Here is a 26,571-nt window from a genome sequence, read left to right as displayed (position 1 = left end):
CCAAAGCAGGTTTATTGTTGTCTGCGATATCCTTGAATTCAGAGGCTCATTCCAGCCAAAGTTTCTATTTCTCTGTCGTAATCCATGAGCTACATCTCCTGTGCATTGTTCCTTTTTTAATAAATGAAGCTGAAACAAGTCACATTATATCAGTCATCTGAATTGTTGTCTATAATAATCAACAGTGCTCCTCTGTGTTTCTTGCAGCAGTCCAGTTTCCTCTGCAGATTAATCTTTAATCTGCCACTTCTGCGACTGAAAAAAGATTTGACATTTGAAGCAAATAGCAGCAAATCTCCATTTATCTTGATATTTTTCCTTGAAATTAAACCATTTTCTTCCAGAACTAATACTAAATAATCACAATATTAATAATAAAAAATGGTGGCTGCTTGTTGTGATTAATGTGAGATATATTGGTAAATATTTGCTTGTATGGAGAAGCTTCTTATACTTGCGTTTGTAGTGTTTGGGGGAAATTCTAGTCGGTGCTTTTACAGAAGAGCTATGGATTCAACACATTCGAATGACACACAACATTTTATGAACTGTGCGATGCTGTGAGAGCTCTGATGGATCCAGCAACACATTTTCCGGAAAATCAAAACCATACCATCTTCCTCCTACCACTTCCTGTTGTCTTCATCATTGTTTTCACCAGTAGTTTATCACTAGACTTTTGTGATGCGAAAACAGTAATGGAAAGACCGTTTCCATTAATGTTTTGCGAAATACATCTATTTCTATATGGCTGAAAAACCATCTCATCCTAGTGCTAAAACTTATGAGTTTGAGATTGCCATGTTTCTATTAAGCAAATTTATTTTTGCAATTTCAAATAGAAACATTTTATAGTTAATGAAAATGTACACATAAACACACTCACGCACTTTCTCTACTTTTTTCTGTCCAACAGGCAAACAAAGACCCGCTGTTTTTGACGGGGGTGACCTTCCCTTCAGAGTATCCTGACAGCCAAGACTCGCTGGTCAAGCTAACTGTGTATGATGCAAAAAACAAGAGCCAAGAATCAGTAAGTAAACACTTGTTGTTCTCCACATGCATGCACACAATTAAACATCCAGACAGTGATGCGATGATGAAATGCATTTAAGACGAGCTGTGAAGCTGTCTCGCTTTAGGTTTGGGGATGCTTTAAACTTTAAAGGATATAAAGAAGCTTTAAGATGCAAGTGTCTGAGTAAAAGCTTTGAATGACTTTCAGGAAGCCTGAAGAAATATGGGAACACAGCACTTGAAAGGTTACAAGAAAAGTCTTGCTGCTCGGTACTAAAAGTAAGAAGAAATGAGGGCTGATTCAAGAGTTTTGCAGTCAACTAAACTTCAAAATCTCAGTATGTGTTAACCTATCCTAGAGGTTGGGTTCTGAACTGAGGGATGTCTTAGTGATCATTCCGTTCTGACACTAACCTCTGCCTGTGGCTTTGATAGAGAAGGTTATTCAGCCTGCAGTGAGCATCAGAGCTTTGTGGCTCCTCCCTTGGGAAAACCATCTGTCACATACGTGGGAACTGAAAGGAGACCCGGACACAGAATCCAGAACAGGCCAGGCTCTGTGATTTAGACGTTTAAAACTGAATTTATAACAAGCTATTTAGTGTGGGCGTGGGTTTCATCTTAATCAAGTAACAAGTTCAAATCAAGATGCCAACATCTTAATTTGCTTGAACTTACCATAAAACATTCATGAGTTTTTTTGACAATTAAAAGAGTTTATTATGGCGGCGCTTGGTGTCTGAAAGACAAAACGCCGGCAGTGGCAGCACGCACAGCCACATTATAATTTCTTTTTTGTAATATTTAGTGTAAGTCAGTTATTTTGACTTCCAAGGTAGCTGGAAAAAGTTGTATTACTTGTAGAAACTCTAATTTTCATGTGGAGAATTTTCATTTTTAAAGAGAGCTATGACGAGGTTTTTTTTTTTTACCTTTGCTCATAGATTTTCATCCATGATCACATAAAATCCACTTGCAAATTTAATGGGGTACTACTAATAAATTCAAGTTTAGATTAATAACTATAGGTTAGTTTTGCAAGAAAGAAAGCCAAAATATTATAATTTACTCAAATACATACACTGCCTCACAAAATATTTATACACCACTTTATCACACTTTGGCATGTGTGAAGCAAACAAACTTCTATGTGTTTTTATTGGATTGCACAACACAGAATTGTGCAATAACGTTTTAAAGAGGCAGTATTTTCCAGGCACACAGTGCCATTTTACAGCACTACAAAGTAAAAATGTTAAATTCAGTTGTCATAAAAATGCTGTAAATATCAAATCTGACTTAAAAAAATTTTGACTTTAATTTAATGCCTTGAAATTGGGCCTCTGTCTCCTTAGAAACTGCTATGTCTGAAATACCTTCGTCAGGCAATTACGTCATTGCTCATCTTTTAACCTTATAACAACATTTTTACCAACATTGCACTGAGAAATAGCCTGCATAATGAGTTTAGCAGTTCCACCAGGTGTTTGCTAATCTCTGGTGGCTAACCTGAAGGACCTGAGCGAGGGAGTCACAGGGGAGGGATGGTTCGTGAGGCAGAAGCTCAGAAGTTTGAAAACTACAGCTCCGAGGAGGAGCTGCGCCTCAAAGGCAGGGCTAGGTCCACCCTGGCATTTTGCACAGCAAAATGGCTGCCATAGAGATTAAAGAATTTCTCAAATGTGTGAAAGAATCAAGAGAACACGCCACGTATGTTTTTGATGCAGCCTTGAATGTATGAACCACAACAATAGGAAGAGCTTCTTGGGAAAACAGAGATATCCATGTTCCACTCACACAATCACGTAAAATTAAAATACATTCAGGTTTGTGGTTGTATGGTCACAAAAGTTTAACATTCATGAATACCAATGGAAGATATCATCTCTCTAAGGTCATTAGATTCGGTTCAACAATGGAGTCAAAGGATTGATTGATAAGGTGTCATGTTCAGGAAGAAACATTGTGAAATGATATTTGAGTATTTTAAAGTTGGATGTTTTTTATATGATACTCTTGTCAATTTATGTGTATTTATGTAGGACCACAACCAGCAGAGTAATGTCTAGTTTCTCTCCAGTTTTCCACCTCTAGAAGGAGATACTGCAGGCCTGTTTTGTTTCTAAAATAGACGTACTGTATCTGGGGGGAAAAAAGAGATAATACTGTATTAGTCCCATGAAGGAATTAATTGTTGTTATAAATCCTGGCAATCTCCTCTTTAACCTGCCTTGGGACTTGTTCTCCGCATAATTCAGGCTGCTGAAAGGTCAACCGGCTGCTTCTGCAGAAAACAACCATCCAGTTGGCATGGTTACGCAACTCATATTTAGAAATACAAGTAGCACAGCAATCTGTTCAGCAATGAGATATGTTCCAAAAGTTTCTGTTTTTGACATCTAAAATTTATGAGAAATGTAGATTCACACATTATATATTGTGATTGTTATCTGAAAAATGATAAGGCAAGAATGTATATGAGATATATGATTTGATACAATGCAGTAATATGAGGGGGCTGCTCATTCACTGAAGAAATGAAAACTGTGTTGATTTTACATGTTTGACCAAGCTTGTGAAGCCATTGGTGTATTTAAGTGTGCTGTACTGGTGCAGAGTTATCGAATAAGTTTGTAATTCAGTACATTTATGTCTGTTTTTTACATTTTAAATCAATTCAGTGCTGTTTTTCTGTAAACCTCAGATATCGGCATCGGTATCAAAAAGTGGATTGGTGCATTCCTAGATACAATATTACATAACGCTGCATCATGATATTTGACATGAAATATGATTTAGGATATTATAGATAATAAAGGGTAGGAAATATAGCATCAAGAGATATAGTGCAATATTGTGATATAAAACAGATGTCAATTAATGTATTATAATCATGGCATGATGTAACATGGTGAGTTTATTAAGTAAATTCTCCTTGGAACTTGCCTTACCTTGAGTAAAATTGATTGATTAAGTTATCGTTTCGTCTTTTCTTTGTCCTTCACTCATTCTGTGAACTTAAAATTTCTGCTCAACACTTTTCTGTCTATTCAAAGCAGCACTGACGGAAAACAGAACATTTCACCCCAGCTTTGCTCTCAAAATCAGGACTCAAGACTAAAGCAAAAATCTTTACAGACAAGGTTCTGTTGAGCAGAGTTTCACTCTTTTCTCTCATTTCCCCATTCCCTGCTGCCTTCAAAAATAACTTTTGAATGATGGGCTGTTTCACGGCCTCCTGGAATTCTAAGACAGAAAACACAGCCTTTCATAGTAGTTTCAAAAAATTGCCCTGTATGGTGCCGCTGCAACACTTGAAAATCTTCCTTCCCCCTTTCGTTTTCCTTTTTCTTTTTTTTTTCTTCCTGCGACCGGTTCTTGTGTGGTGTGGTTAGCTTTTAGATTTCAGCTCCGCTCCGCTGGGCACAGCGTGCTTGTCTGGGTCTCATTAGAGACTCTTCTAGTGACACAGGCATGACCCTGAACATGAGCTGGTACCATGCATCAGCCCCCAGTGGCTTCAAGTGGAAGATCAAAAATCAGCCAGACAAAACCCAGTCATTTAATCTTCTGTTTTTTGCATTTCCCTTGCAAACCTCAGCCTGCAAGCTATTTGTGTATGTACAAATCAGCTGTCAAAAACTGAGCATATTTCTTCCACATTTCTAGGCCACTTGTTGCAGAAAGTTCCTAGAAGTTACTCTGTGCAGTGCAACTCAGACTGAAACAATCAGCAATGCCCTGACATACAGTACAGACCAAAAGTTTGGACACACCTTCTAATTCAATGGGTTTTCTTTATTTTCATGACTATTTATAAGGCAAGAAATCCCACTTATTAACCTGACAGGGCACACCTATGAAGTGAAAACCATTTCAGGTGACTACCTCTTGAAGCTCATCAAGAAAATGCAGAGTGTGTGCAAAGCAGTAATCACAGCAAAAGGTTGCTACTTTGAAGAAACTAGAATATAAGGGGTATTTTCAGTTGTTTTACACTTTTTTGTTTAGTTCATATTTCCACATGTGTTATTCATAGTTTTGATGCCTTCAGTGTGAATCTACAATGTCAATAGTCATGAAAATAAAGGAAACTCATTGAATTAAAAGGTGTGTCCAAACGTTTGGTCTGTACTGTATGTCTAATAAACCAAGACACAACAACAAAAAACAATACATGTTTCTTTCATGAAGGACATCTTTGAAAGAAGTCCAATTTAAAAGCAAATACTTTGAAGGAGATTTTCTGGTCAGATGAAACCAAATTTGGACTTTTAAGTCTAAAATCCAAAACATGTTGGGGTGCAAAATTAACAGCCTGACAACAGATGGTGGCAGTGTCATGCTGCAGGGATAATGATGCTGGAAATCCTAAAACAGGGGTCTGAAAGCTGAGGCTCTGGAGCTAAAGGTGGCTTTTTGGACTTATCTCAGCTTGAATAACTGTCAGTTTGTCTGTAAAGTAATGACAAATAACAGTTTTGGCAATTTTTCAGCTTTGTTCTAAAATTATTTCATTGAAGAGCAACAAAAAATTAAACTCTAGATGTGTTTTTTCCTCATTTGGTTGAAAACTATCTGCATTTTAAACAAATATCGACATCACAACAACAAAAAAAAAATCCATTCGCTTTTAGCAAAGGTTTTATTTTTCTCTGGGGTTTTGCGACCTTAAAATGGAAATAAAATCGTGCTTTTTAAAAATTGTAAGTTGTGTTTTTCAAATTGTTGTGCAGCATTTAATTGATTTTCATTTAACTAGATGAAGGGCCAAAAAAAGCTGTTTGTATTGTAAAGGTTGCAGAACAATTCCCTATGAGAACATCTCCTGGAGGCTGCAGGATGGCAACAAGGTTGGCTTAAAATCTGGGACAAGATTGACATTCACAGATGATTTCCCTTCATTCTAATTGTGCTTGAGCTATTTTACAAAGAAGCATGGGCAAAAATTGAGTTGTCTAACTGAACAAAGCCAGTAGTGTGGAAGTGCATGCCACACTTTTCAGATATTTTTCTGCAAAAAATGAAAAACTTTTAGCATTTATTGATATTTTTCAAATGACTTCATTACTTTCTGTTATATCACATGAAATCACATTAAAATATTTTGTCATTGAATCATAATATGTGGAGGTATGAATGTTTCAGTAAATTGAATCTATAATCGGCGACAAAGTAAAGGCCTCAAAGTTAAAACGATGAGAGAAGGACTCTGACATTTTCAGGGTTACAGATGATTGGCTCAACGTTCGCAGTGGAACGGAGAGTTTTATCGCCGGATGGCTTCCCTCTGCCTCTGGCCTCCGTTTAGATATCCTGAGATGACACCGACTGCTCCATGCTCATGAATATTTAGGAGCACAGACAGAATTGAGGATCTGATAAGGTGGAGAGTGGAGGTGTGAGAAGGAACAGGACCAACTCAGATTTCTCTCAGGTGGAAGTGATCCCACCCTCCAGCCTATAGCTGTCAGAGGCTGACAGGCCTGCCTTAGTTTGTCACTGATGTCTTAACTGCGGCTCGTCTTTGAAGGGGCCCCTGGGGCGAAGAGTCCTCGTTTGACTCGCATTCTGATCTTATTCTGTGGGAATGCTTTAGCGAGAGCGACTTATGTAAAACAATTGTATCATGCACTTACTCAGCTAAATATTAAGCATGGTATGATTCAAGTGTGACTAATAAGCTGCATTTTGTCTGTTTGAAGAAAAAAAAGTCATTGCCATTTTAAGCCATTATGCCTTTCATAAAATTCATTTAAGTAGGGCGTAATGTTATTTTATTAATAATTAAGTTTATAATATCTAATAGCTTTTTCCTCTAAAGATTAGAGTAGGAATGAAGAGTTAGTTTCTCATATTGCATTAAAATTCAGTCATTGTCTTTAAAATTCATGAGAACTCTGAACAAAGCTGTTCAGACAGGAAAGGATGAAAAGTCCTTACAATAAAAGCTCATAAAGAGACAAATAAGATTATTTTTTGCATGCTTGGCGCATTACATTGTTACTCACTGAACCTCAGAGGAGCCTCAGAGATGGACTGCTAATGATAGCCATTTTTTTCCTCTGTGAGCATGAACCTTTTACTGTACGTTCTTGTTTAAAGAGATAAAACAGTCGCCCCTGGGAGAGCTCTTGTCCCTAATGATGGCCTCATTTCCTGTCTTTTCTCGCTCCAGTTCGGGATAAATGCACAGTTCGGGTCCGGGTTTGCTTGGTGAGAATTTTTGATTAGTCTTTGTGCGCCGTATAGTCTGACAAGCATAAAGCCTAATCTGAGGTGAATGGGATAATGGTGCATGTCTGGTCATTTCCATAAAGAAGCATAAAAATATATTGAATGAAGTAAAAACGCCACTCTGCTGTTACGGTTGTCTCTTCCTCCGGCTGTACCGACGCCCTGTGAGTACACACACGCACACACACACACCTACACACTCCGAAAATTGGATCAAGATTGTGTTTGTAAAATTCCCCACCCCAAAAACAAAAACAAAAACTGATTGGATGTGGTATTCTCTGTTTATTTTTTTACCAGATTTAGTTATGTGTACCACCTTTGCTTTGAAAATAATTTACGCTTCATTTGTTAGGTGTTTGGACTTTTAGCTTCTGTTATTTTCTGTTTTGATTATTTCTTTTTGTGTTTTATGTCTTGCCATTTTAGTTTATTCCTTTTGTTCAGCTATTCTCATTGTTTTGTGGAACACAATTTAACATTAGAAAAAAAAACCTGAAGTCCTCAAAACCTTCTTTTTGATCTAATATTATTATTATTATTATTTTTCCCTCTGAAGAGTTTTTGCAGCGCTAGTGGCTCATATTTTTTCGACAGTAGGCAGACAGGAAGGAGGGAAGACATGTGGCAAAGGTCATCGGGACCGGGAGTCGAACCCGCGACGTCCACGTCGAGGACTAAGGCCTCCAAACGTGGGGCGTGCTAACCCTCTGCGCCACCACAGCACGCCCCTTGATCTAATATTTTGCTCTGATGTAGAACTGACTGAACATTCCTCATTATAAATATCCACTTTTTTTTATCCAACTTATGGGTTATAGTATATTGGAGATGTTTTATCAACTTGGAGCCTCATAATTAAGTGACGATAAATCCAAATCTGTTACTTGCACATTAGAATAACAGCTCGACTATTGATGAGTAACAAAAATAAAAAATAAAATAAAAATCTCACCAACTGAAAGATTAGCAGCAGATTTCTACATGATTAAACACAGTTTTAATAAACAAGGATTTCACAAGGCATGCTTTTTGTAAACTTATCAAGTTACAACACAAGTAAAGATCAATTAATAAAATATTCCATTCTGACATTTGGTAAAATTACCATTTTAGGAAGTGACTAATTCAATTTTGTGCAGCTTACATTTTTTCACCTTTATCTAGTTATCCAAATGAATGTGATGAAGAGCCATAAAATCCCAGTTTATCAGGTACACACTGATAACTTTCACTCATATACAGTACCGCGCAAAAAGTCTTTTGAATTTATTAGGGTTGCATGCCGCACTTTTTAGATTTCTAAAAATCTTAAAGGTTTTTGGAAAAGTTCTCGTCGTTCTCCTCCCACTTCAGATTCATCCTCCATTTTTTATAGATCTATCACATACAATCCAAATAAAACAACATTTGTGGTTGTAATATGAATATGTAAAAACCTTAAAAAAGTATTAATACTTTTGCTAATGTTATTATAACTGCAAATTTTTTGTTTTATTTTAATTTTTTTCTTCTCAAATTGCACAAAAAGTCTACTTCCTCACAGGTTGGGGAATCTACAGTCTTGACCTGGGATGCTGAATGATTAATAAAACTTCAGATCAAATAATGATCAGTATTTTTAAACATAATTATATAATTCTAGCTCACAAAGTTTCCTAAAATGACTTCCCACACTTCAGTGACTCCATACTGTGTTTCTGCGAAACCCTTTGCAAATGTTTTTATCTTTCCACCTGATTTGAGGACGCTCTCACCGGCGTATTTGCTCCGTCTCAGGAGGCGGTCTGAACAGCCACTGTTGCACGGTGAATTGTCACTCCAATTATGAACTGCTGAAGTATGGAGAATCCCAGCCTCGGTTAATCCTGCCCTGTCAATAATCATGATGTGCAAAAGACGCCGAGGTGACATATTTATGGCATAGCCACTTGGTTTTTGCTGGATGGGTGTCAATGTGGTGGGAATTTTCTGTGTGCGTAAGAGTTTACTGCAATAAAAGAAGAGCGAGATGGGGAATGGAAGCAGAGAGCGAAGCGAAACACACACACACACACCTACACGCACACACGCAGTCATAGAAATGGTCTTTTTTATGAGAGGCAATCTCAGAGATACCCAAGAACAGTTTTGGTAGTGATTGGGTGGACAGCTCTGCAGTGATAACCTATGTGAGTAACAGTCCCCAGATAAGGACTGTTTCTTGTCTGATGGCCACTTTGCTTCCTTCACCATCATTGTGGCAATGTCAGCCAAAGTCATAAGTGAGGCAAAGTACCACTGCTCAGGCCTTAAAATGAAAGGCTTCCTAAAAATGCTTAAACACAGCAGGCGAGAGCTGCAGGACGTTCCGCATAAATACTGGAGACATTTAGAGGTTCTGGATACCAAAGTTACATTTATTAGTGGTAAAGAAGAATACAGAAAACATCCAGGATGTGTTTTTACATGTACATTATATTCAACCTTTGGGAAAACTTTCATTTTGTTCATCCTTACTGTAAGTAAGAGATACAGTAGAAGTTCAATCAACCAATCAAATGATTAAAAAAATAGATTAATCACACTCTAGCTCTAGCTTATGTTTGTAAGTTTGAAATGTAAAAAATGCATATTTTCATTTTAAAAAGTTTTTTATTATTATCTCAAACCAAACATCTTAGCTTTCCAGGTTTTAATATTCATGGAGGTCAATAGGAAGTAACTTTGTTTCAAATGTAATTTAGAAATCTTAACTATACACTGGTTGTGTTTCAATGGAAGGATTGCAATAAGCAGTCTACCTACTACCTGGGTTTCATCCAAACATCCACTGCAGTATCTTTTAATGCACAATTTGCTGCTGAGCACACAACTTTGACTCTCCTTGCTCATCTTTACTCTTTAGTTTGCGACTTGGCATTGTTAACCACAGTAGCCTGTGTAACGTGCTGCTGTGAACTAAATAACCCTCCGCAGGAAAGAGGCTTTTGGGTCAAAATAGGTCATGCGATCAACCTGCATTATCTAATATTAAACATTTTAAATTAATTGCATGTATTTGCTTTGACAGCCCTAATTAAAACATACTTGTACTTAACATCAGTTGATATGTAATTCACCTGATGAACAGAGTTATTCAGTTGAACCCAGCTTGTTCCTCCTGCTTACACTAAAACACTTTCACATTCGGACCAATCCTCCACGCTCATGTTGCATTTTACCGTTATGGACAGGACACCTTTCAGTTGGGCTCTCATTCACCCACTCTGATGTTGATAAAAACCTACAGTAACGTTAGTTTGGGGCGAACCGCCCGCCGTGTGATTAATGGATTCACTACTCTGCATCATCTGCCACATAAGCTCACAACTGTCTGATAGTCTAAGTAACTCTAAGGAGCTCCACGGGCACAGATGGGGTTAAGAGACTTTCCCAGCAGCACGGCAGTTTTGGAAATGGAGGAGATGAGCAGCGATGGTATTTAAATGTGTGGGAGATTTATTCTGATGAGATCAGGGATCAAGACGTTTACTTCAGTCTAAAGGTGTACCTGCATGGGAACTTTTAAAGAATCAACTTAAAGGTTAGGGAAAGAAATATAAAACAGTGATAGCAAGAAGTAATTTACTGGCATCTCAAATATGAAAAGTACGGTTTTAGTGACTCCTCTTGGTAGAAGAGCTCTCTGTAGAAAAATGCCTCTGTTTCTCATCAAAATTAAGTCTGTCCGGTGAAACACTGATGAACTGCTTCTTATGGTGAACTAAGCATAAGTTAACATTGATTGAGCCCACATATGGGCATCCTTTGTCTACGTTTGTAAGAATAGATACAAGTAATAACAAAATAACAAAGTTTCCATCAAAATAAGATCTGCTTTCTTTGAGAAAGAGATAAGTTCAGAAGAAGATTTGTAAGTGCATATATCAGATAAATTGTGTACCAATTACAAAGACTTCATAGGCAGGCAAATTAAACATATAAAAAAAGACATATGTCCTCCTTGAGGTGATTTAGCATCCAGTTGGCAACACCATCTGGGTAACAACAGCAAGACAATAAAGCAATGACAACAAGCAGCTTTGCTACCACTAATTACACAACTCAGTGGGAGAAAAATGGCTTTTCCTTGTAGTAAAACCTGTCAGGTCCTTCTGGAATGTGATGGTTGAAATTTGATGAGTCAAAGGATTTGATTAGTCAAAGTATGGAGAGCAGTTAAAAAGGTAATGCTTCTTGGAGTCTTCTTGAATAAGCTTTGGTTGATTTTTCAGTGATTCTGGTTGGTTGTTTCGCACAAACATCAGTCTTTGCTTTATGCCCATTCTTTATTTTCAATAATGTTCCTTAAAATGTCTTTTGAACGGACAATGGAGACATTACAGACAGTTGGCACATTGACATGCCATCACTGGTCTGATGCAATGTTCTTGTTCCTTAACTAACGCTGTTTTGACTTGAAGTCTCTGTGTCAGACAGCAGGACTTGGGCAACCCATTTAGCCTTTTACTGCATGATATTTGGCCACACTTTGACTTTGGCACAAAAGTGGTAAAATTAATCTTTCCTGTGGACAGTCTACAAGTTGACCTCATCCTAAAATAAATCTTGGCAGCTTTTAACTTTATGGATTCAGATAATATTTCTAATGGCGCCCCTCCAAAGTGTCAATGAGATTGACCTTTCACAAAATGTATAACTTTGACATAGTAATGAATAGAAGCCTTTCTTTGTCATGAAGTGACTGGTTGTGTAGCTTTGCGTTTTACCATTTGTCATTAACAAGAAAATCCTGTTAGCGTTTCCACAACAGAACCAAAGTAATGGACCCTGAAATATCCCGCACTTATATCGGTTGACCTGAAGGGGGAGTGTCGGAAGGTTCTTAAAGAGACAGAGGTCAATTTCAAGGAATCGGATACAACTATGATTCAAAGTCAGATGTCTTTTAGGTTGTTTTTAATATATACAGCATTTTCATAACAATTGAAGGTAACATAATCATTTGACTGCCTAATAAAATGGCCTGTAAAGTACATAGTACCTCCTTTTATCATTTAAAACTCTCTCTTGTCCTCCCATCCTCGTCCTGTTCTGTACAGGATGAGGTTTTTTCTACAGCGCAGCTTCAGTAGAAAAAAATTGGATATTTAAGAGCAACATATCACGTCCAGACTAATTCTTTCTGGTTAATATGCTGCAGCATGACCTTAAATAGACTGTTTATGTCAAACTGCATCCAGTTTGGCTTAATTAAAACGATTCTGCACAGAAGATTGTGTGGATGTTCCTTCTCAGAGATCTAAACATTTTTATAGCTAGTTATTAGAAATGTTTAATAGTATTTGTTAGTACCAGTTTGCTAGAGGGTCCTGGCATTGAATATCCTGAATTACATTATTCTACAAATGTCACTTTCAGAAAGTGAAGATCTTCAGGTTTATTTACCCAATTTAGAATTTTTCTTCATATATCATCACTGTGATAAATTGAAATTATTTATTTTTTTAATAACAATGACAAATGAAAAGTTAGCTTAATAATAATTTTATTATCACAATCCACTTTCTAACAAAGTGCTGAATAGCTAGAAGATACTTTTTTAAGAACAAATAAAACAAGATGGGTTCAAAAGAGATAAAAAAGGAACACCAACAATCCTTTGCAACTAAAATTAAAAACAAACAAAAAAGCTAAAAACTTGCACCTGGTAGAAAATCAAGAATGCCGCTAGTTTTGAGTCTTTATTCAAAATATGTATTGATTTGTACTAAACTCATAATAAAAAGGTAAATCAAAGGAGTTTGTTAGTGAGTTTACAGACCAAAAGGCTGAATTTTTCAGCATATCAGTAGTCTGGACCATTCCTGGAAATTCTGATTGAATTTAATTACTGGCCAATTGATCGGTGCCTCAGCAATAATAAATAGGAGGTAAACTGCTTGTCCTTAGTTTATCTCAAGGTCTTCTGATGGAAAATAAAGTGAACTCTTCACGCAACTCACCAAATCGTCATGCAGATCCCCTATAGATATCATCAAGTATTTGATGCTGGAGGAAAATGCCTCCAGACTTTCCAGGAAATTCCGTCTTTGCAATAACCTCCAAAACCCTTTCCTTGTGTAATCTTACTCCAATATCCTCAAGGTGGGATTTGTCTGGATGATTCTCGTTTGAGAATTTAATCACATATCTTCTTCAACAGACAGGCCTAAACGTGACCTATTGTAACCCCCCGTCGACTCTCTAATCATTTTATTGGTGGTTGTTAGTGTCACCTGGAAAAGCAGATTATTAGCTAAATAAATTACTGGGTCACAAGTGAATTAGATGCCTGGCTGACTAATCTTCCCTCTCTCTCTTTCTTGAAAAAACTGTCTCACGCAAAATTTCTTTCCTCTTTCCAAGAGAGAGAGAGAGAGAGAGGGGAAGAGGGGAAACCACTTGAGAAAATCCCCTCCCTGCCTCCCTTCCTGTGCCTTTCTGCAGTGTAATGGTTTCCTTTAGGAGAGACACTGGTGGAAAGTGCTGATACTTGTTGGCTAGATGTGTGTTTGTGTAAGGGCAGCTATTTTCCATGGCTAACTGAGCTCCTGATGATACTGGAGTCAAGTCAGAGTCTGAGACGTTGTGTAAGTAAACCTCAAGATGCATTTGCAATCCTGGGTTCTCTGTAAAGTCATGCTATGTGGAACATTTAAAACCCGAGTTCTGTTGTGTAACTGTGGTATTGATGACTGTGACCAAGGTTAGAAACCAACCCAGTTTTCTGGTTAAAAGTTGTCTTCATCAAGACTTCTGCAAGGAAGGTCTTTCAAATATTTCTTTGGACTTTGGATTTTTTCTTCATGTTCTGCGCAGTCTTTAAACAGAACAAAGTGTCAAGCAAAAATAATTATCTACAGTTCAAACCCCTGGCAAATTTTAGGTTCAAGTTCAATTTCTTTGTTTGAGAAGCAACAGGTACAATCACTCTTAGTCTCTTTTTAATGCAGGACAAGACAGGAGGAGTTGCATCCGATTGTTGGGGTTGACTGGCTGGTTTCTATATTTAGTTATTCAGCATTTTAAATATGCTTGTTTTTTGTACTTTTAAGAGCAATGCTTTTTTCTTTTCCAGCTGCGTGCAGATTGAAATATATTAATAGATAAAATGGCATGTTGTCTTTTTCCACCATCAGTCACTCAGAGTACTGAAAGATCAGATCAGTTCAGAGAAACAGAAGGTTTTTTTGTCTCTCTGTCTTGTTCTCTTCCCGCTCAGATGGAGTTATGATAATCATAAATCCACCTAAACTATTTCCTCTCTGCAGACCTAAAGAGGATTGAGAGATATTTTTTTGCTTCCTCCACAGAAATCCGTATATATTTGTTGTGATCTTATCGTTATTCACAAGAGTGCACAACAGCGACTACAATATGCTCTTTCTGGATCTGTCAGTGAGCTATCTTAAAGTCACCAAGGACAAGTTCTTTCACATAAGCTGAATGTTTAGTAAAAAAGGCTCCTTTGTTGCGTTTTCTATGTGAACCGGTAACTGTGTCATTTAGCCGTGAAATTTGACTGTGGTGTGCTGTGAAACAAAAATATCTAGGGGCTGTTGCACCTCTCCCGCTCCTTCCTGCATCTCGTTGTTTACCCGGTAAAATGTGACGAGCGAGTCTCTGTGTAGACTCAATTTGTCGTTCTCAGTAGAAATGTTTTTTGTATTAAAGACCCACTTACAGTGCCCTTGGATCACAAGCATTGAACAAAACAATCGACAAAACTAGAAACTTTGACATTTTAGAAAAAGCAATCAATACAAAAAGACATTTTCTGAAAATAAAATAGACAAGCAAGTTGAAAAAAAGACCAGGGAACAAGCCTAGAAAAATAAGAAAAATACAATACTTTATAAAAGTATTTATATGCTTACTTGTACTTACAATATGTCTGCCACACCATGCATAAAGTTGTTGCTGAACTGGAGAGCTCCTTCAGGGACAGACGGCTGCATCCTAGGTACATAAAGGAGCGTTATCACAGATCACTGCTGTTATTTGGTCAGTTTATCTTATTTGAAATAACATTCCTGCTGTAGTTTGCTGTTGTATTTTTTAACTTCTCATAAATAGTTTATTTGTTTTCAGAAATATTCTGTACATAAACATTTTAAAAAATTTTAATCGCCCTACTCAGTTGCTGCATGTTTTTGGAATGAGTACGCCATTTTAAATAACTGCACAGTATTTTCTTATGCTGCAAAATTTCCCTTAGAGTAGAGCTTGTTATTCATATTTCTGTTTTTATATGTTTTTTTATTTAACTCTATATGCTCTGACTTGCTGTTCCCTTTGCTGCTGGTACACCTGAATTTCACATAATGACATTGTTATGCATACTTACATACCAAACCTATTCACAGTCCTCCAACTTACTCACATCTTGACAACCGAAAATGTGAACATAGAACAGTAAACATATCAAAAGGAAGGAAAATTAGGTGTGTTTTTTGGCCATATTGAAATTGGTTTATTTCGCAAAAATGTAAAGGACAAAACCTTTTATGCATCACACGAGTCACATGATCAACAACTGGAAGTTACCACTGGCACAAACCACGAAGAAGAAGACAACAGGAAGTACCTGGAGGATGGTGGCATGACTTTTTTTTTAATGACTTATTGCATAAACAAACTTATTTCTGTGTGATTTTTAATTATGTTTCTTATTTAATGGAAACACAGCAACTGCAAAATAACTTCTTTTTTTTTTTTTTTTACATTAGCGGAATGCCAACAAGGTTTTGCATATGTCATGGATATATCCATGACAAAAAATAATCAAAAATATTTTTATAAAATATTTGAGATATTTTATAAAAATCTAAAATTTTTATAAAATATGTTTTAGTTTGCGGTTTTCATGTGACAAAGATAAAAGGGTTTGAGGGTGTGAATTCTTTTGCAAGTCTTTTGAGTCAAACTTCATCATTTTGATACCTGTGGACTGAGGGAAAAATGCCTGAGTGTTTTCCTGCCGCCTCAAGTTACAACTCACCGGTTTCCAACATGTGTGTTCAATGAACGCTAGATTTAACCGAAGCCACTAAAGGGATCAGGCTCTGTAGATCTACTGGGACATCAATCTCTGTCTTTCTGCCTGTCTTGGCTGTTAACCACCTCTGGGCTGCACCACTGATCTCTGTAATTGTCTCCCATTCTTCAAAGCGAGCTAAGAGTTGGTTTGATCCGAGCTGTTTGCTTTTACAGCCCCTATAGCTCTGCTCTCTAAAGAAGAGAGCTATCAACCTCTTCAGGCACGAGTTAGCATATTATAGAACCATTATTGTGTGTCTGAGTGCTAAAGTGCAAGAGACCCAGCACACTTTCGCCTGTTTAGCCTCAGGGAGAGATAGGAGCTCCTCGATGTTGCAGAGAAATATTTTCTGCAGGTTTTGTTGGAGCGATTATACAAAAACCTCTTGAGCCGTTTCTGCATTCTTAACAACATTAGTGGATTTCTGCTTATCTGATGGCATTCACCTAAAGTCTTAAATGAAGTTAAAGCAGCATATAAAAAGTTAAGTTTGGCATCTTGTTTTGTGGCTTCTAAAAGAATATCCTTTAGCCAACATTTGCACAACTTATTTCCTTCTCCGTCTTTGTGCACGGAGAAGGACAAAGACGGAGCACTTTGACTTAAAGTGCAGAGTCACAGAGAGGGAAGTTCCAAACCACAAACTTCCATCAAACGAAGCAGATAGCAGCTTGCAAAAAGCTGCTCCAAATTAACACTTGCAAAGCGTATTATTTTAAAGGTCTTCTGTGGTAGAATCGGTGTCAAATGACCACAACGTTGCTATCCTATAATTTAAATCCTGGTGCTCCGGTCGCTAACGGGCTCTTGACTATGGTGGTACAGTCTTTTGGAACTCCAAGCGAGTCGTGTTTACAGACTGAGCGAAGGGAGCCTTGATTTTTATCACCTAGTCTGCAGTGGGGTAAGCAGTTAAAGTTTATAGACCAGAGAACAGTGTGGGGGGAGCCATTGGTAGTTGCTCCAATGCATTAAGAGCAGACTGCAGCGTTTGCCTGCTAGACAAATATGCATGACTGTAGGAATCTGATCTTCTATTTTAAAGGTACTTAAACAAATCCTTTGAGCCCTGTGTAGCACCTTCCTGAATGCCTCTGCAGAAAAAAAAATAAAACAGGGTTTTCTCAGTGTTGGCAGGTCACCAAGGAGAACAGCCTGAACATGATGAACTAAGCAGTAAAGGCAGGGAAATGTGGAAAACTAATAGAGTGGTAGGAAAAGATTCATGTTCAGGGACATGCATTGACAGACTGAAGAATGCCTGAATGGAAGTCTGAATATTGGGGCTGTGTTGCTACTCCTTGGATCTTATTTGACAGAATCACTGATCCTCTGGCAGCACATTGTTTTCTGAGGAAAGGTGAGATGTATATGAAATGCAGCATGGTGCCTGTTGTTTATGGCTCTGTAGATCTCATCCAATATCTGCAGAAGACAGAATGTGAAAGGAGCGTCTCTTGGAGGACTGCAGTCTTTCTGCAGCCAGCTGCCAGTGAGCATTTGCTTCTGTGGTTAAAAAGTGAGGCAGGTGTTAATGCTTTTAAAAAAAAGCAAATAGTTTAGATCTGAAATAGCTTTAGTTAAAACGTCAGTGTGGGGAAGGATATGATGTTTTAAAAAACTTAATTTAGCATGCACAGCACAAATAAAATGGTACAAAGTTAAAAAAGCAATTTATCAGCTGAGAGTTTGGAGGAATTGGGTGGAGATGCAGTCGTGCTGATTTTGACATCATAGCTTAGTTGAAAAATTGTTTTATGCCAGAAAATAATTTACTCGATTTTTGTGCATAATGAAATTTCTCAGTGACAACTGAGGGGAAAGATCTAAAATAAAGTCCTAAAATAAAGACCAAACTATTAAACATAGAAATACGTTGCTGAATAAATGTTTTGATAGTGGGACAGAAGTTGTGTTTTTGCATACTGGTAATTATTTAAATGCATTTAAGACCTTTTAGATAATTCTGTTGGTAAAAACATCAAATTTCTGTGAAAAATAAATATTTTCAGAGTCATCTGTTTCTGGACTAAGACAGGATCTTAATGCCTGGAGTAGATCACAGTTATGGGTTTTTCTTTTCTCCACCTGCTTTATGAGAGTTAAAGGGCCAGTTTTATGTAAAATCTGCTTTTTTGAGCATTTCATCATGTTACAATGTTATTTCCTCATCAAAAGCATACCTGGAGTGTTGCCTTGATTCTTTCACGCATGTTTGAGAAATCCTTTAGTCTCTATGGCAACCATTCAGCTGTGCAAAATGCCTGAGTGGACCTAGCTCTGCCTTCAAGATGCAGCTCCTCCTCAGAGCTGAGTTTCAGGAAGAGCAGAGTGTTTTAAAGAGACAGAGGCCCAATTTTAAGTTTTATTTGATACATATTCAAAACAATTTAAGTTAACATAGTTACTCGATTATGCTATATGGCTTTATGTGCCTGGAAAACACATCATACTGCCCCTTTAAGACTAGCAGTCCAACATATCTAATTTTCTTTCACTCTCTGACATCAATGTGAAGAAGGTTTACCCCCCTTCCCGTCACTTTAAGCTGTGATATACCTCTATAAGTTTATGAATTTGAGTTTGACTTAACCCAGAATCTTTCGTTTCTTAGTTTTTATCATCCTTTATTATTTATTTATTTATTTATTTTTTACAGACGGTCCCTCATTTTTCCTAAAGCTCTCTTTGATAAACGGTGAAATTCTGGATAGATTTTCTGATAGTGAGCTGACCATCAGAAAATGGTCAGCTCACCATTTTCTGGATATTAAAGTGTTTTTCTGTTTTGTTTCTCTTTTCCCTGGAGTGTTGTATTTGGTTAGATGCCAAATGTATTTTCTGTTCTGGTGTCCAAGTAATTCAAAGTTAGACTCATCCATCCAAAGGACATTATTCCAGACATCCTGTACTTTGTCTACATTGTCTCTGCCAAACTTTAGTCTAGCCTTCATGTTTTGCTCACTTCCCATAAAAGTTAATGTTGTGCTTTTTGGCTGTACAGGTGTACACTTTCATATCAACATCAGCAACATTTTAGGTTTTTATGGATACTTCACTTAGCATCTTGTGGTCTGCTTTCAGGGTGAACCTTCTTGAATAACAAGATCTGAGCATGCTGGCAGTGGATTTGAATATCCTCCACCTGTAGACTATTTTCCATACAGTGAAATGGTTCATTCCAGATTATTTTTGATATCTCTTTAAATGTAACCTTCAAAATGCTGAGAAAAATGTTCCAAAAATAATCACATGACATACAAGACCATGTAATTTTAGAAATGAATAAATCTGGGGATGTAATAATTTTCTCCTTTCTTCACAGAAATGTTTCAACTACATTTACAAATATATATATATAATGTCTTGTAATGTGACAAAAAATAGCACAGTAAATACATAGAAGTTGATAAAAGTTGTAACAACGCTGTGACATAAATATCTACAGTGAAGGAAGGCAGTGCAGCAAGTTGGATTAAGCTCAAAAGTTATTAAAAATTGGTAATTACTCTGATCAATTTTGTTTTAAAGACGAGAAAAATCATCACCACAAAACCTGAAGTTGCAGAGTTTGCTAACACGTGTTGCAGCCAAAACCTTTAACTACACCTGTAGATTACATAAATCATTTCCAGTCTAGCAGCTCCAAGCATATTAGGAACAAACTAGGGAGATATTAAAACCATATCACCAGCCATATCATACCAATATGTTAAAAAATGACTCACATTGACCTATACAGATGTTGATCCCAATTTATGTCCTTATATTTGTCTGACTTTTACAACATAGAGGCAAAAAGTGCATTTTAAGTCTTTATAATACCTTTAAATATAATTTTAATCCATTTACTTGCAGATTTTTTTACTTCTTGCTTTATTACACCTTCTATCAAAGATGTAATAACAAAAATCAAGTTATTAATTGTAATTACATTCACCCTATCCCTCATATTTCTTTCTTCCTTGAGATCGTGGGTTATTAATTTAACAAGTACCTGCAATCCTCAATTACCCCTAACATTGTAGTTTTAATTTCAACATTTTAATGGTCCATGCGGTATGAAGAGCTGCTTCTTTATCGTATGGCTGGATCTAGGCTCATTTCAGACTGGACTTTTTAACACCACCACCTACCCATGTCTGACTGCTCTGTTTAATAAAAGCTGTCATTGCTTTACATGAGCAAAGAAGCAAAATCACAAAAAGATAAGTCAATTAAGAGCCCAGACCCACACACAAAAAAACTTTGCCTAATAAAACATTATGCATTTGGTGGTTTTTATAAAGTTTAAAACATATTCATGTAGGTCAAAAATAGCAAAAAATTAAATAAATAAGAAGAAAATTGCATGTAAAGGCAATATGAAACATAAAACAACACTTTTGTTTTTCCAAGTGCAAACAAGTATCAATATTAAAATTAATCTGCTGCACAAAATCACATGCTTTCCTCCACCCTTCACTCAAACCCTTCACTCATCACAGCTCACAAGCCCAGTCCCCTGGATCTCAAGTGTCATGGATGATCTTAATGTTGTGTAATCAGCAGTGAAAGTAAGATGATAAGGCACAGAGCAGCGCTCGTACAACAGTGAGCATATTCTCCAACAAAAGGATGCATTTGGTTTATCAGGGACGTTGGCTACTAATGGTTTACAGCATCTGTGGATGTGAGCTGTATAATGATGAACACATGAATATGTCTCTGCACAAACAGAATAAACATGCTTCTCATATTGTTAAACTGACATCCTTACAAATATTCTTCCTAATAAAAGCACGTATTTCCACATATATTTAAAAAATTCACATTTCAATTTACTCGCCACATAACGCCTCTCTCTTTATTTGGTAATTTGTGACATATGTTGTGACATGTTTTCTTTTTAAAGTTGGCAATAATGGTTTAGAACATAGGTTTCCTGAAAACCTTGCAAATCTTCTGATTCTCAGTAAATATTTCAGATTCATGGACGAACAAGTTTTAATCCTGTCAATATAAAAACACTTCCAGTTCCTTTCATTGCAAAAAATAATATTACTGATCTTGTTAGATTCATTCTAGGCTTTAACATATTTCCACCATTCTTCTTTGAACATAAACACATGCTGATATTGCACACCAAATAATTATATATAGTGAGAATTTATCATCATATAACTGTTGGACTTTTATGACACAATAGTCAAAAAGTATTTTTAAATTGTTGAGTGCACTGCTCTGAAGTGAATTTGAATTATTAAATGTTTATGTGAGAAATGGTTGGGTAAATAAAACAGGTTTTCAATTCATAACCTACAGCACCGAGGAGAAAATTTTCATGTAAGACTTCCCCTTTGGTTGAGGAGAAACATTTGAGAGTTTACCTGGACTTAGATTTCGTGAACTTGAGATTTTATTCTCAAACTTGCCTTGGCCTTGCCTGGCAGAAACTATAAAAAAATCACATATTCCCACATTTTTTTGGAAATATTCTGAAGAATATGCTGCTTTGGAAGCTGAGATACCTAGATGCACTGCTATTTGACACGCTATTGGCTGGCAGTCAGCTCCTCTAGACTAGCGGCAGCAACAGTTAGGAAACACCTGGTGAAACTGTGCATCTACTGAGTGAAACACTGATAAAAACATTAAAGGCTTGATAGAGGAACGTTGTTGTAATCACATTAAAGGTGGAGTGTCTGAAAGAGCAGGAGCTTCTTAAAGAGACAGAAGCCCGATTTCAAGGTCTTAAATTACGAAGTCAAGTTTCTTTTAGGTCATGTTCGATATGTACAGCATTTTTATTACAACCGAAGGTGACATAATTACTTAAATGTGCTATAAAATGGCATTATGTGTCTAAAATATGCACACTGCCTCTTTAAAATAGGCAGCTTTAAGCGTGTTTAAAACCAAGTATTTGTGGATTTTAACAATTCGTAGGTGGCTGTGACCTCTAACCCCCACTGGGGGTCCATTGTATATCCTGCATAGTACAGTTTTAAAGCAAACAAAGGTGTTTTTTTCCCTTGTTATCAGAGTCATATAAAGGGAGCATTGTTAGGTTAAATTCTTTAAGGACACAATTTGTTAACACATCCACATCATGCGAGTTTCAAGTAGAAAAAACTCAAGGACACTGTTGTTGGTGGTTGATTAGGAATGAGAACGTGAGCTCACCTTGGGAACTCGACCAACTCCTTTTTTCTCTGCACTTACCCCAGTTTGGAAAGACTGTTTGTGTGAGATCCTTTGTAGCTTTAGCCACCAGTGTCTTACTTCTGTCATCTTTGCACAGACTGTCACATCTGCCAACACATGCACGAAAGAGTAATGAAAGATAGATGAGCTGCACAAGTCTCTGAGTTGGTGTTAAGATGTTAGAGCTGTTTAAATAATGCTGAAAGTGGGAAGTGACATTGAAGCAGCAGCACCTTTAGGCTTCTCATTTGACAGCCTGAAGGATCTCACACTTTGACGTTCAACTTGTGCTTTCTGCTGTGATTTAAGGACCAATCCCTATTAGCCTCAGTGTGCTTTTCAGAAACCGAGATTCCAAAATATGTCAAACATTTTGAACTTCAAAGTCTTGCATTAAATATGCCTCATTGCTGCGGGTTTGATTTTTATTTTGCTTTGATCTGGGGATTTTTTTATGCATGTAGTACATCTCTGCTTCTGGATAGTTGAATCCTATTGTAAGCTGAAGTTCGGGGTGGGCAAGCAGAAAAGAAAATCCACAAAAAACATCAGTAATCACTGACAAAAAAAAAGAAATATTAGTAACTAACTGAAAAAAAGCACAAATGTATTTGGCATCAGCACTAGATTACATAAATTTAGCTGCAGACCCGAAGTAAACACTTTGTTAGCAGGCTAGAAGGCATCCTGGGTAAACTTTTGGCAGGTCTGAGCTCATGAATCAGTCTTTGGCATCCAGGTCATCAATCCTCAATGTAATAAACGCAGAAAGTAGACTTTCCGCCCACTCTTCCTGACGCCACCTCCCATATTCAGAAAGGTTAACTCATGATCACCGTGACCTCCAATACTCGGCGTATTTGCATCGAGCTGCATGCGCTCGTAAATGCTAAGTGCTGTGGTGGGTGTGCTTCATTGTGTTTGGTTGTGTACCTGTTCGGGGTGATAAGGCCCAGAGTAGAGCGGGTCTTTTGTTCTGCCAGAATTAGTCATCCCCTTCGCGGCAGCAGGGGTAAATTAAACCCTGCCTAATCCAAGGTTCAAGCCCAAATAGTTGAAACTTAAGCCTGTTGTCACCGGTGTTGCTGTGTGGCTTTTTTTTGTCATCTGCGGCTATAAATATATGTTTTTTCCTCTCTTTCAGTTTGAGGCTGGAGCGTGTCGACGAACATCTGATTTGAAAAGCACAGAGTGAGAGAATCTGGCGAAGCCTCTTGTGTGATTCTCAAGTATGTCGTTGTGTGTTTTTGAAGTATTTATCTGTATGCAAACACGCGAGCGAACAGGAGCAGAGTGTGGCGTGTGGTTGGAAATCATATTAATAGAAGTGGTCAGAAGTGTTTTTTCTTTTTTTTTGTCTGAGTCACAGGCAGCCGCTGAGGTGTGACACACAAGTCTGTGTTCTTTATATCTCACTCCTTCTTTTTGTTGCTATCTTGGTTCTCTGCCCTTTAATTGTCTGTCTTCCTTCCCTTCTACTTCTTCCTCTTCTGTGTTGTAACCTCCTTCTCTTCCTCCTCACCCACCTACCCCATGACTCGGCTGCTTGTACTCGTTGGCTTCCTCCCTCCTCCCTCCTCCTCCTCCTCCTCTCTTTCTCGCTGGTCTCGCTTTCCGTCACGCCAGCCACAGCAGCAGCGGCGGCAGCAGCAGCAGTAGAGCCGCCGGCTCACTCGAGGCTCTTCTCAGTCACAGCGCAGACTGCAGTGTGCATGTTGGTGTGTGTTTGATGTGTTTCTGTATTTACAATGCATAAATCAAACAGCGTTCCCGCGACTCTTTAAAGAGCAAACAAGACGTATATATGGAGTTACTCTAACCGCGGACTGGGGGAAAGATATGTGACAAGACCTTCCTGGAGCTCATTAAGAAGAAGAAGAAGGAAGACATAACATCACTTTTTCCTCTTTCTGTCTTCTGTCAGCCCCTCCTTCACTCTCCTTTCATTGTTTTACCTGCTGGGATTCTCTAACACCTAACTGTAAGTTGACTTCCTCGCGTCCATCTGTGGGTGTTTGCTGCTGCTCCTCGTTCGGCTCTCAAATTTGTGCCCAAGTGCATGTCATGACACCTCTGATGAGTTAATTAGGCCAATTTGTAGAGCCTGTTCTGTAGTGGAAGATGAACGCTGTCGAGCGGACGCCACTGACCTGTGCGGTTTGTGTTTGTTAATGAACAGGATGCGTGTTAATTATAGAGTCACATGGCTGCTGTTTATGTAAAAAGGCTTTTCGGGTGCAGTGTGAGAGTGAGCGTCCTCTGCATCAGGGATTCTCTTGAGTTTGGAGGGAAAAAGGAGGAAGATTGAAAGAGCGTGTCGGTGTGCATCTTCGTGTCATTCTGTCACCTCGGGCATCGGGGAGGATCGATAGATCTGCGCCTTTAGGTGGACCGTTTAGCTCTGCCAAGTGATGAACACACACTGTGGCCTTGAAGGGACCACAGAGGAGCGTTTCAGATCGCCTGCACAAGTGTCCATCACTTTCAGAATATTGTGAAGAGAAGCTTGGAAAATTCAAAAGTTTTTTCCTACTAAGTGGGCAGATCAAACGTTTATTTAATAGGTCTGAAACTGCAGGACTGTCAGAAGCAGAAAGAAAAATCAGTCAAAGAAGTGAAGAATGTGCGAAATGAACAGAGGATAACAAAATGTTTAATCCTGGAAGATGTTTTCTCACTTTGCTCCTCCTTTTTCTCAAGTTTTCTGGGTAGCGTTTCTTTGGTCATATATTGAAAATGCGTTCAGGAGCTTCAATAATTTTACATCTATGTTGTTGGAAATTCAGAGGATTTTTTTCCTTTTGTCACATTTGAATGTTTATATCATTAAACTTGCTTTACCATTGATCAAAAATCTGAGAAATCAGAAAAGATTTTGCAAACTTTAAGAGAAAAAAAAAAACTATCCATACTAACCTTTGCTTAATCAGAATTCAACTTTTGCAAAGCTGAGTTCAGGTTCAATAGCAACACCCTGGACTGATTCCTGCAAGATCTGTAGAATCAGAAAATGAGTTAAACAGAACCTGTCTGACAGAACGAAGTAAGCTTAAAGATTTCCAAAAGCAAAACCTCCTGACCTGTTCTACACAAATTCAAGAACAGATGAGAAACAAAGTTGTCGATCAAACAAAATCTATTAGTTTGGACAAAGTTACAAAGGCATTTTTAAAGTTTTAAGGATGTTGTTGTTCTCAGCAATAACAAATCATCAAATCATTTCATAGAACATGGTGCTGGTAGTGTGAGGATCTGAGGTTGGAGCCATGAGTTCTGCTTCATAGCAAGGTCTTAAAATGGTCTAGTCAAAGTTGTCAGTTAAATCTGATTAGCATCATGCCTTTGGTTCTCAAACTGGCCACAGAGGTTTAAAAACTCCCCAATGTGGGTGAATATCTGCAGTGTTTTATATTAGTTTGGTCCAAAATAAAACAAAAAAGCAGAGAGTTGAGGGTGACACAAGCCAATCAGTAGCTAGTTTCTATCATCAGAAAATTACCATTTGCATTTACTCATGTTTTTTTTCTGATATTAAGTCTGCTTTGATGACTTCAAACATTTAATTATGACAACAAGGGAAGAACTGAAGAAATACAAAAGGTGGAAAATGAGTTTTTCACTCCACTGTCGACTTTTGAAGCCATTTACCAGCTGCTCTATCCCGACTCACAAGTAATGACTACATGGGACACGATGCTTTTTTCTGGTGCATAAGAGCCGTTGTTCTCTGGGTTATCGGCCCAAACCGAGACGAGCTGCTGTACTTCAGCAATGAAGAATCGACGACGTGCATAACGAGAGATGCTTGACTGTTTAATTCATGACTAATCTTCTGCTGTACCTAAGCTGTTCTGTTTTTTAATTAATATTATGCTTTTTCTCCGCATGTTCGATTAGTGCGCATGTTTACCCTCTTCTGAATGCATAATAGTAATAAACATGAGAATATGTTGTGGGGCAGCATTTTGCTGGACGTATTTGAGTATCTGTGTGTGTTTCTGCAGGAAAATGTGGAAGAGGAAATGATTTAGAGAAAGGTCAGTGAACAGGATGCCCTTTTTTCTTAT

General features: G+C 37.6%; 1 protein-coding gene across 5 annotated transcripts in view; it reads left to right on the top strand.

The window, feature by feature from the left end:
* inpp4b (inositol polyphosphate-4-phosphatase type II B) overlaps positions 1 to 26,571 on the top strand; it is a 199,897-nt gene that overhangs the window by 38,255 nt on the left and 135,071 nt on the right. For 4 of the 5 annotated variants that reach the window (XM_032563682.1, XM_032563683.1, XM_032563681.1 and 1 more), the window contains one exon: positions 917 to 1,033. In XM_032563682.1, the coding sequence (XP_032419573.1) occupies positions 917 to 1,033 (117 nt within the window). Of the gene's footprint in view, positions 1 to 916; positions 1,034 to 24,129; positions 24,486 to 26,571 lie in introns of those variants that run through there. The other variant, XM_032563685.1, reaches the window with a different exon arrangement.

Source organism: Xiphophorus hellerii, chromosome 5 (assembly GCF_003331165.1).
Source record: "Xiphophorus hellerii strain 12219 chromosome 5, Xiphophorus_hellerii-4.1, whole genome shotgun sequence".
Classification (NCBI taxonomy): Eukaryota; Metazoa; Chordata; class Actinopteri; order Cyprinodontiformes; family Poeciliidae; genus Xiphophorus; species Xiphophorus hellerii.
Note: the sequence above shows the minus strand (reverse complement) of the source record. Positions and strands in the feature narration are given on the sequence as shown.